The 10,993-nt window shown below is 42.5% G+C and overlaps 2 protein-coding genes across 2 annotated transcripts; both read left to right on the top strand.

Moving 5' to 3' along the window:
- On the top strand, positions 1-9,303 carry LOC148049975 (vomeronasal type-2 receptor 26-like). Its single transcript, XM_087705958.1, has 7 exons — positions 1-24; positions 841-857; positions 3,606-3,897; positions 5,288-6,145; positions 6,802-7,020; positions 7,175-7,547; positions 9,211-9,303. The coding sequence occupies exons 1-6, from the start codon at positions 1-3 to the stop codon at positions 7,334-7,336; spliced, it is 1,572 nt and encodes a 523-aa protein (XP_087562084.1). The 3' UTR covers positions 7,337-7,547; positions 9,211-9,303.
- On the top strand, positions 9,201-10,182 carry LOC148049974 (vomeronasal type-2 receptor 26-like). The gene has a single exon (XM_087705952.1). The coding sequence runs from the start codon at positions 9,201-9,203 to the stop codon at positions 10,113-10,115; it is 915 nt and encodes a 304-aa protein (XP_087562078.1). The 3' UTR covers positions 10,116-10,182.
- The last annotated feature ends 811 nt before the right edge of the window (positions 10,183-10,993 follow it).

The raw sequence follows: 10,993 nt of genomic DNA, 5'->3' as shown, positions 1-10,993 counted from the left end.
ATGATCGAATTGGGTGATCCCCAGGTTTGATCACCTGAAGTTCAATCCCCAAGTTCTCTTTCAACTCTAAAGCTGTGTTACTCTCCAATTACAGTTGCCCAGCTCACAGTCAGAGGCACACAACGGTGGCTGCAGAGGGTTTTTTCCCCTCTTGTCAAAATGCCATGGACTCCAACGTTATGGGGATAATGTGGACATTTCTCTGTCCTGGGATTCATAAAACACTAGTAACTTTTACTTCATCTCAGTGGATTTGCAGAGGTTAATCCTCCATGAGCATAAAGAGATTTGTGTCTGGTCAAAACATGTTTACTTTGCATGCTCAAAATAATATGGCCAAGTCCCTTGAGAGTTCCAGCTTAGATGGATGCTTATCCTGAAGACTTAAAGTGTCACTCGAGTCTTCTGAAGTTACCAGAGCACCACTTTCCCTGCCTACAACCTCTGTTGGCTTGATCTAGAAGAAGGTCTCTTTTGGTGGCCAATGATTTGGCTTTTAGTGTTGCTATGGACCTTGCCTGCAGCTGTGCAGATGGACCTGAGACCAAACTGCTTCTGGAAGAGACCTTTCCAAGAACAAAAAGACTATTATAGACCTGGAGATCTCATTATCGGTGGAAACCTACCTCTCTCCATTACTATAGTTCTACAGCTTCCACAGGAGTCTCCGGCTGATTGGGATGTCCTTTCTCTGTAAGTGTTCCCTTGATTGTCTTTTTACTCAGGGCAAGGTGGAAAGGGCAGTCATGAAGATTTCAGTCCCACCTAGTGTCTGTTGTTGTTCCTTCCTAATTAAGCACATTGATTCTATTTGATGAATTGATCTCCCTCTTTTTTTAGATTGACAGTGTTGGAAGGTACCTTGTAGGTCATCTAGTCCAACCTTCCACCCAAGCAGGAGACCCTACACCATTTCTGACAGATGGCAGTCCAGTCTCTTCTTGAAAGCCTTCAGTGATAAAGCTCCCACAACTTCTGAAAGCAGCTTCTGTTCCATTGATTGATTATTCTCACTGTCAGAAAATTTCTCCTTATTTCCAGGTTGAATTTTCCTTAGTCTTTTTCCATCCATTATTCCTGGTCTGGCCTTCAGGTGCCTTGGAGAATAGCTTGATCCCTTCCTCTCTGAGGAAGCCCCAAGCCCCTCAAATGATGGGCTGATCCCTTCCACTACTATCATGTCTCCCCAGTCCTTCTCTTCACTAGACAAGCCATGCCCAGTTCCTGCAACTATTCATCACATGTTGAGTCCTCTAATCATCCTGGTTGCTCTTCTCTGCACTTTTTCAAGAGTCTCAGCATCTTTTCATATTGTGGTGACTCTAATTCCCTTCTCAAGCCCTCTGACTCTTCAGTGGTGAAGAACAGCTTGTCATGCTAAATAAAGAGTCAGCCTTTTCCCCATGTTCGTGAAGGCAAAGTGCACTTTGCGGAGGAGACAAATTGTGCTGAACTTGGGGGGGAAATAATGCTGGGATCTTCTATGTTATAGCTGGACCAAATTCATCTTTCCATCTCATTACTCTGATGGCTTGTAATGCTACGTTTCATGTAGAAAAGGACTTTCTTTGGTCCCACCAAGTCTTAGCTTCTCATTGCTCTCCTATTAATCTGGATACTTTTACATCAATGGAGCTAACCTCTTTCAGAATCTACAGGCCAGCTCAGTGATCTCACCCCACTTCCGTTTTCAAGACATTAAAGGACACGTTCTACCTGAGGGCCATCCAGATGTATTATTCATTTCTAGAAAAAAACCAGCTAGAAAAATCTTAAGCATTCCATTCGATTTAATTCATTACAATGTAATCTAATTTATGGATTAATAAATCCACCTAGTGGAAAAAGACTCTAACAAAGTGTGCCAAGTTGGAAAAAATTGCTTGAGAATGTAGAACAGAAGTTGACAGCCTGTAAAGCAGGGCTGAAATCCAGCAGGTTCTGACAGGTTCCGGAGAACCAGTAGCAGAAATTTTGAGTAGTTTGGAGAACCAGCAAATGTCACTTCTGGCTGGCCCCAGAATGGAGTGGAAATGGAGATTTTGCAGTAGCCTTCCCCTGGAAAGGAGTTGGATTGGAGATATTGCAGTATCCTTCCCCTGCCACACCCACCAAGACATGTCCACCAAGCCACGACATGTTCACAAAGCCATGCCCACAGAACCGGTCATAAAAAATGTGAATTTCACCACTGCTGTAAAGGCTTCCATGACTGGATATAATAAAGTGTGCAGCTTTATAAATCAATCAGAGCTGGAAGGGACTTTGGAGAGCCTTGAGTCCAACCCCCTGCCCAACCCCCTGCTCAAGCACTTCAAGACATGTGGTTGTCCACTTGTCTTTTCTTAAAAACCTCCAGTGATGGAGCACACACAACTTATGGAGGCAAGCAGTTCCACTGGTTGATTGTCCCTTCTTATCCTGCCTTCTGGTGCTTTGAAAAATAGGTTGCCCCCCTCTTCTTTCTTTCAGCCCCTCAAATGTTGGAAGGTTGCTATCATGTATGTCCACCCCTCACAGTCCTTCTTTTCTCTAGACTAGCCAAACCTAAATCCTGCAATCATTCTTCATAGGTTTTCATCTCCAGGCCTTTCATCATCTTAGTTCCTCTTCTCTGCACATTTTCAACCTCTTTTTTTGTAATTGGAGATAAAACCTGAATTCAGAATTCCAGGTGTGGTCTTATTAGCCAGATAATAAGCCAGATTTCCTTAACTGGACTGAAAGGTTCATTTTGGAAAAGTCAATACTGACTTAAACTGAGCTCATGCTGTACAGTAGTGGCCAAAATTGTGGAAACCTTTTGGGAAAAGTGTACAGTATTCTTGAGGTTTGATGGCTAATAACACCACTTTGTCTTGGAGTAGTACCATGAAGTTATATATCAATGGAAAGACAATTTAAGCAAGAATGTAATGCAAGAACTTCTATGAAGAATTTGCTATGAGAATAGCAATTATAAAGAAGAAAAATGAAACACATAGAAAAAGTGAGATATACAATATAGAAAAATTATCACCATGTAAGTTAATACTTAGTTGGGTAATGTTTAGAATGAATTATGGCCTTACAATGTCTTCCCATGAAGTGAACCAAGTCTTTAAGTTCTGCAGCTGTTATAATGTGAAACCAAGATTGAATGATTGCTTCTATTAACTGGGTTTTACTGCTGGCTATATTTGGCTACAACTTTTCACAGAATACAGATAGCTGAAAATACCTTGTTGCATTACATTCATGATTAAATTATCTTTCCATCGATATATACTTGTATGGCGCTACTCCAAAAGAAAATGATGTTATTAGACATCAAACCTCAAAAATATATATTTTCCCAAGAGGTTTCCACAAGTTTGGCCGCTACTGTAAATTATAACTCACTTAAATGTGCTACAGAGAAAGGGAGAGGGAGGCACTGCTGGCCATAGTAACAGGGTCAACTGATTGACAACAATCCTGTTTTCTGACAGCAGTAAAATCAATCAACTAATTTGCATTGGTCTGTTTTATGATTAACTCCTAGAATCCTGATAATGCTTCCTTAACAAAATAAACATCTCCTACTGCTCCTGTCTAATTTTTGTCCTCTAACACTTGCAACGAAGACCTGTTCCCAAGAACTACCAACATATTCTGGCCTTGGCATTTGCCATCCAGGAGATCAACCAAGACCCACAGCTTCTCCCCAACATCACCCTGGGCTTCCGCATCTACCAAGAGAACCAGTACGCAATCATGGCCCAAGATGTCAGCGTGTCTCTGCTCTCCAGCCGGGGAAAAGTGTTTCCTAACTATAAATGTGATGCACAAGACAACCTTCTCTCTGTCCTTGGGGGGCTCAACTCCAGAATCTCGTACCAGATGGCAACTCTGTTTAGCAAGTTCAAGATTTCTCAGGTACTTGGACACACAACATGATGACAGGGTGAATGCAGATGCAAGGCAGTAAGTTCTGCCTTGTGTGGTTACTGCCAAAAACTCGCAGACCCAATTCTGGGACCAATAGAAAACATCTCATGAAGATACCAGGTTGTGGGGATTTGGGTGAAGATTGGATGAAAGTTAAAAAAAAAATTTTAACTTTTTAAACTTTAAAACAGCAATTCCAATCTTTACAGCATTCCAATTATTGGTATCCATTCTATTTACATTTTTTTCAGTTTTATGGTTTTTTTAATACAATAATTATAATTGTTATACATTAAATAGCTAGCTAGCTAGCTAAATAGATGGATGGATGGATGGATGGATGGATGGATGGATGGATGGATGGATGGATGGATGGATGGATGGATGGATGGATGGACGGACGGACGGACGGACAGACGGACAGTCAGACAGACACTCTGTTTTCCTGAAAATAAGACCTCCCTGGATAATAAGCCCAATTGGGCTTTTGAGTGCATGCACTAAAATAAGCCCTCTCCTGAAAATAAGCCCTCCCTGAAAATATTGCAACACAACAGCAGACATGAGGTGACCCCTCACACACACACAAATATATATATATATATAATATCTTTAATAAGTTTACATACCTGCTATGTTTACATGTATATACAGTTTTTCACTTTACTATTGTTCCTAGATATTCTTTATGTATTAGTTTTATATCTAGTTTCTAACCAATTTTACTACCTATTTCCAGATCTTATAGTATTCTGTTTCCTCTCTATCTTTTAATTCAATGGTTAATTTATCCATTTCTGCACAATGGAGCATCTTTTTTTATTATCATTGCATTTGAAGGAATGTTTTCTGAGTGAAAGTAATTCTGGATACGGTTATTATATGGAGCATGATATATTGAATTTCTTTGCCTAGGTTTCCCTTTATAATCCTCAGTGGAAAAAGTTCTGGCTTCATCTCTATTTTTTGTTCCGTAATTTCTTCTAACTATTTTTTAAATTTTCATCCAATATTTCTTACTTTTTGGGCAGGTCCACCACAGATGGTAGAATGTCCCTTGTTCATGACTGTATTTCCAACACTTTGCTGACCTATTAAGAAACATTTTGACCTATATTGCCGGGGGTAACTGCCAACGATAAAGTATTTTGTACATGTTTTCCTTATAGGCTGCTGACATCGTAAATTTATAATTTTTCTCCCATCATTTTCCCCAGTGTTCCAATTCAATGTTATATCCAAACTTTGTGGCTCAAATTATCATAGTCTCTTTCACCTGCTAATCTAGATGGTTTGAAGTTAGCAACAAAAAAAACATGCAGGTACTATTTTCCTTGCTGAAATTCTTCCTTTTCCTCCATCTACACCCTTCGTTCAGTTAGGTTACCGCTGCTCAGATCCTGCTTTGAGTGATAAGAGACAGTTCCCCACCTTCTACCAGATCGATCCCCAGTATCACCATCAGAATGCAGCCATTGTCCGGCTCCTTCTATTTTTCCAGTGGAACTGGATTGGGGTTATTGTTCAGAAGTCAGAGAGCAGTGACCATTTCATCCGGATTTTTGAGGCCACCCTCGCCCAGAATGACATCTGCATACAATTTGTGAAACAGATCATACCCCGATTCACAATGTTCAATGAATTGCACAGAGATGAGATACGTTTGCTTCTGACACTTTTGAACAGTGATGCTCAGGTTGTGATTGTCTCGGGGGATTCTAATGCACTGCACAGACTTATAGTGTCCCTCTCCTTTTATGAAGAAGAGAACTACGCTACAGCTGAGAAGGTCTGGATCCTGACCACCCAATGGGAATTTTCAGCTATTGGCTATCACTACGAGTGGGAGAAAGTAAAAACCCTCCATGGTGCTTTGTCTTTGACAGTCCATACAAACCTGGTGCCAGGATTCAAGAATTATCTCTGGGCTCTGAATCCATATGAACCCCAAGGAGACGTCTTTATCTCCGAATGGTGGGAATTTGCATTTGACTGTCAGGTTGTGAAGGCAGGTGTGTCCTCACCTGATGGCCGAAGGGTTTGCACGGGGGAGGAGAACCTGGACACCCTCCCAGCCTCCGTCTTTGATGGAAAGATGACCGGTTTCAGCTACAGTGTCTACAATGCCGCCTATTCTTTGGCACATGCATTGCATGCTGCCTGTACATCGGAATTACAATGGGCATTGAAGAGAGGAATAAATAAACCACAACTACTTTGTGTGAAGCCCTGGCAGGTAATTCTCATCTTCACATCTGGGACAAGGAATCTTTTCTTCTCTTGGTTATCTTCACTTTGCACTGTTTTAGGATTTATACAATATTGCATGTGATCTCCATTGTCTTGGCTTTTCTCTAACTTTCTTCCCCTTTTATTTAAATCACATATCATGAAATTTACAGAAATTTCTGGTCAACAGAAGATTCATAAGGGAAACAAGTCAGCCCCCCCCCTGCTTAATCAGGAGACCCTCTACCATTTCAGACAAATGGCTGTCCAGTCTCTCTGTAAAAGCATCCAGCGATGGAGCACCCACAACCTCTGGAAGCAAGTTGTTCTACTGATTAATTCTCCTAACTGTCACGAAATTTCTCCTTATTTCTAGGTTGCTTCTCTCCTTGATTAGTTTCCATTCTTTGTTTCTTGTCTTGCCTTCTGGTACTTTGGAAAATAAATTAACCCCCTCCCCTGTTCTTTGTGGCAGCCCCTCTGGAAGACTGCTATCATGTCACCCCTAGTCCTTCTTTTCTTTAGACTGGCCACACCCAATTCCTGCAACCGTCCTTCATATATTTTTGTCTCCAGGCCCTTGATCATCTTACTTGCTCTTCTTTGCACTTTTTCCTCAAAGTCCTAACACTCTTCTTTTTGTTTCTTTGCTTGCAATTTCAGATCCACACTTTCTTGAGAAATATCCACTTTAACAACACCGCTGGGGATGAAGTCTCCTTTTCAGATAATGGAATGAAATATGCAGGATTTGATATCCTCAACTGGGTTGTCTTTGAAAATAAGACAATCCTTCGACAGAAAGTTGGATGGGTTGATCCGGAAACTCCTTCAATTGCAGATTTCAGCATTGATCCTGATGCCATTGTGTGGGCTAACCAGGTGGGAATAGATGTTGCTTCCAGGGTTAAGGAAAGCTGAGAGGAGAGAACAGGCTATTGTGGTGAAAACTCTAATCAGAATTTGGGGGAAGGAAGAACCTGAATCCAAACTGAACATTTCTAACCTCTCAAAGCTAATCTCACTCTCCTTTCAGACAAAGCCTTTCTCCCGTTGTGTGAAGCGCTGCCTTCCAGGTCAAGCCAGGAAAGTTGCAGAGGGGAAGCGCTCTTGTTGCTATGGATGTATTTCTTGCCCAGAAGGGACCATTTCTAATCAAACAGGCAAGTTGCTCAAGGAGACTCTCAAGCAGGAATGAGGAGGTATAGGAGAAAAAGAGAATCAGTTGTGCAAACCCATCTTCCTAATGTAGACCCACATTTATGACAATTTTGCAGCTCTAAAAATAAAGGAAGATTAAGTGGATTCTACCCTGGCAGACACCATGTTCTTCCTAAATGAAAAGCTCACCGAATGAATGAACCAGCAATCACATTTAACCCTCTAGTCAAAGGATCTTACCTCTACCAGTAAGAAACATTGAATTTGCTTTTCTTCCTTGTCAAGTTTATCTGCTAAGAAAAAATAAACACAACTAGTTTCCATAAGGGGAAGTGATGGGTAAGTTGCAAACAGCTTATTTCATTTCATTCATTTCATTTATTGAATTTCTAGGCCACCCAATCCCGAAGGACTCCGGGCGGCTTACAGAAATGAAAATATTAAAAAAGAATTTTAAAATGATAGGATACATTAAGAAGAAGCACAACATACACTCAATTAGAGGGGGGCTGGACCTCAGTCAAGAGGTCAACAGCCCCAGGCCTGCCGGAAAAGCCAGGTTTTAATAGCTCTGCAGAACGCCATGAGAGTGGGTAGAGCCCAGATCTCTGGGGGCAGCTCATTCCATAGGGTCGGAGCGGCAACAGAGAAGGCCCTACTCCGAGGCGTCCCCAGCCGGCATTGTCCCGCTGAAGGCACCCAGAGAAGGCCCATCCTGTGCGATCTTATTGGTCTAAGGGAGGTATGTGGCAGAAGACAGTCTTGCGGATATCTGGGTCCTAGGCCATGTAGGGCTTTAAAGGTGATAACCAGCACCTTGAATCGTGCTTGGAGACCAATGGGAAGCCAGTGCAGCTCGCGGAGGATAGGTGTAGTATGGGTGTATCTTGGTACACCCAATATCGCTCGTGCAGCTGCATTCTGGACTAATTGTAGTCTCCGAACACTTTTCAGGTGCAGCCCCAAGTAGAGCGCATTACAGTAATCTAGTTGTGAGATGACGAGGGCATGAGTGACTGTCTGAAGTGCCTCCCGGTCCAAATAGGGCCGCAACTGGTGCACCAGGTGAACCTGGGCAAAGGCCCCCCGGTCACAGCCGACAAGTGGTGTTCCAAAGTCAGCTGCGGGTCCAGGAGGACCCCCAAGTTGCGAACCTTCTCTGAGGGGAGCAGATTTGCTCCTCCCAGACTTAAGGACAGACTAGATGGACTGTCCTTAGGGGGCAACATCCACAGCCATTCAGTCTTGTCAGGATTGAGTGCGAGCTTGTTCACTCCCATCTAGACCCTAACAGCTTCGAGGCACTGGCATATCACTTCCACCGCTTCACTGAGTTGGCACGGGGCGGACAAATACAACTGAGTGTATGACAGTTTCAGGGGTTTGCACAGTAGCCACAATGATATTGAGTTTAATCAACCTACTAAAACACAGTTTTGAATGCTGAGGTTTACTTTGAATCCAGAATAGCCCCCTTGGCTCTGATCCAAGTCATCTTTCTCTAGTATTATCTTTAAGGGTACATGACCAGATCAGAGCAGGGTGGCTCCCAGTTCAGCCTATTTCAGCCAAACTGGTAGTGGTGGTGGCAGGAAGCTCCGCTCACCCACCCGGATGCTTCTGCACATGCACAAAAGCATCACATGCACACGAGCATCCGTAAGCACGAGCAAACCGGTAGAAACCCACCACTGAACCAGATGTCTCTACCTCAAGCACAAGCAGAAGAATTGAGAATTTATTCTCAGAGTCATCATGAATGAAGAAGGATTTTCTCTATTTGATGTCCATAACATGCTCAGTGGACAGTCAGTGTATCCATGAGGGAAGAATAATGCTTAGGGCAGAAGACCCTGAAATCCTTAGACAAAGACTAAGAATTTTCATCTTATCTCTTTATCATGATTTCAGATGCAGCTCGTTGTGACCCCTGCCCAATGGACCAATATCCCAACAAGGACAAGGAGCACTGCATTGAGAAGAAGATCCACTTTCTTTCCTATCAGGATACCCTGGGATATGTTTTAAGTTCCCTCGCACTTTCTCTTTCCATGATCACCTTAGGAGTTCTGGTAATTTTTCTTAAGCATCGTGACACTCCAATTGTCAAGGCCAACAACCGAGATCTCACCTACGTCCTCCTGCTCTCCCTCCTGCTCTGCTTCCTCTGTTCCTTTCTTTTCATTGGTCGACCCAGGAGACTCACCTGTCTCTTTCGGCAAACTGCCTTTGCCATTCTCTTTTCCATTGCAGTTTCCTCAGTATTAGCAAAAACTATCATGGTGGTTCTGGCCTTCATGGCTACCAAACCAGGGAACAGGGCAAGAAAATTATTAGGAAAACCACTGACCAATTCCATTGTCTTAGCTTGTCCCCTGGTCCAAGCAGTTCTTTGTGCCATCTGGCTGGGAACTTCTCCCCCATTTCCCAATCTGGACTTCCACTCCTTGGTAGGAGAGATTATCTTGGAATGTAATGAAGGCTCAGTTTCAATGTTTTACACTGTCCTTGCTTATCTGGCTCTTCTGGCTTTTATCAGTTTCACAATGGCCTTTTTAGCTAGGAAATTGCCTGATAGTTTTAATGAAGCCAAGTTCATTACTTTTAGCATGCTGGTCTTTTGCAGTGTTTGGATCACCTTCCTCCCCACCTATCTGAGTACCAAAGGAAAGTCTATGGTGGCCGTGGAGATCTTCTCTATTTTGGCCTCTGGGGCTGGTCTCTTGGCTTGCATCTTTTCCCCTAAATGCTACATTATCCTACTGAGGCCCCATCTCAATTGTAGAGAAAATATGATGAGGAACAAAAATCTCTAACTAATATGTATATGCTTGGTAAACATTTAAATTATTAGAGCTGCAATGGCACAGTGATTAGAGTGCAATACTGCAGGCTACCTCTGCTGACTGCCAGCTGCCTGCAATTCAGCAGTTCAAATCTAACCAACCTCAAAATTAAGGTCCAAATTATTAGAAACAATAAACCTCTGATTCTAAAGAGAATTTTCGCTTGTGTTGTTGTCTTTGTTTCCGATTGCAATTTTCTTATGACATTCTGAAGCTGAGCTTACAGCATCAATTGGAATTTTTGCTAACACCTTTGCTGGAACATCCCTTACTGAGCTGCTGGAGGCTGCCTCAGGGCTGGCAGTGGAGTTCCCCCAGACTTCTGGTTTCAATGCCTCTTCAGAGATAAAGGAACAAGCCCTTCTCTCAGGGATGAATGCATGCCAGTCCAGTTTCAATGCTTGGTCTGATCCCAATAACTGAGACTTCCTGCCTCCAACTCTTGCCTCTGTCCTCTCTCTTCCTCTCATTGGTGTTCAGTCTCTCCACAGCTCAGTATCATTGTGTTCAACAACTTGAACTCTTACAAGGAACTTCTTGGCCATATCTTTTAAAAATTTTTTTTATTATTTACATATAAGTATATCAAACACAGTGTGACCATCCTGGTGTTTCATCCACCATAGGGTTAGGGTTACTGTCAGCACCTCTCCATTTAATAATTAGGAAAGAAAACCATGAGACTCCATTTGTGGAAAATCAAATGTACTTTTACTAATTAAAAATGGTTAAAGAGCGATTGCATAGCGAAGTCTGGTTAATTAGGCGCGAAAACAGTTGATATATAGAATAGCCCATTCCACACCCCCTGGCATCATAGGCCTAGTCCAATCATAAGTCCTTCAAGT

Source organism: Thamnophis sirtalis, unplaced genomic scaffold, assembly GCF_051295495.1.
Source record: "Thamnophis sirtalis isolate CommonGarterSnake01/CBP01778 unplaced genomic scaffold, rThaSir2_p1.2 scaffold_1, whole genome shotgun sequence".
NCBI lineage: Eukaryota > Metazoa > Chordata > Lepidosauria > Squamata > Natricidae > Thamnophis > Thamnophis sirtalis.
Note: the sequence above shows the minus strand (reverse complement) of the source record. Positions and strands in the feature narration are given on the sequence as shown.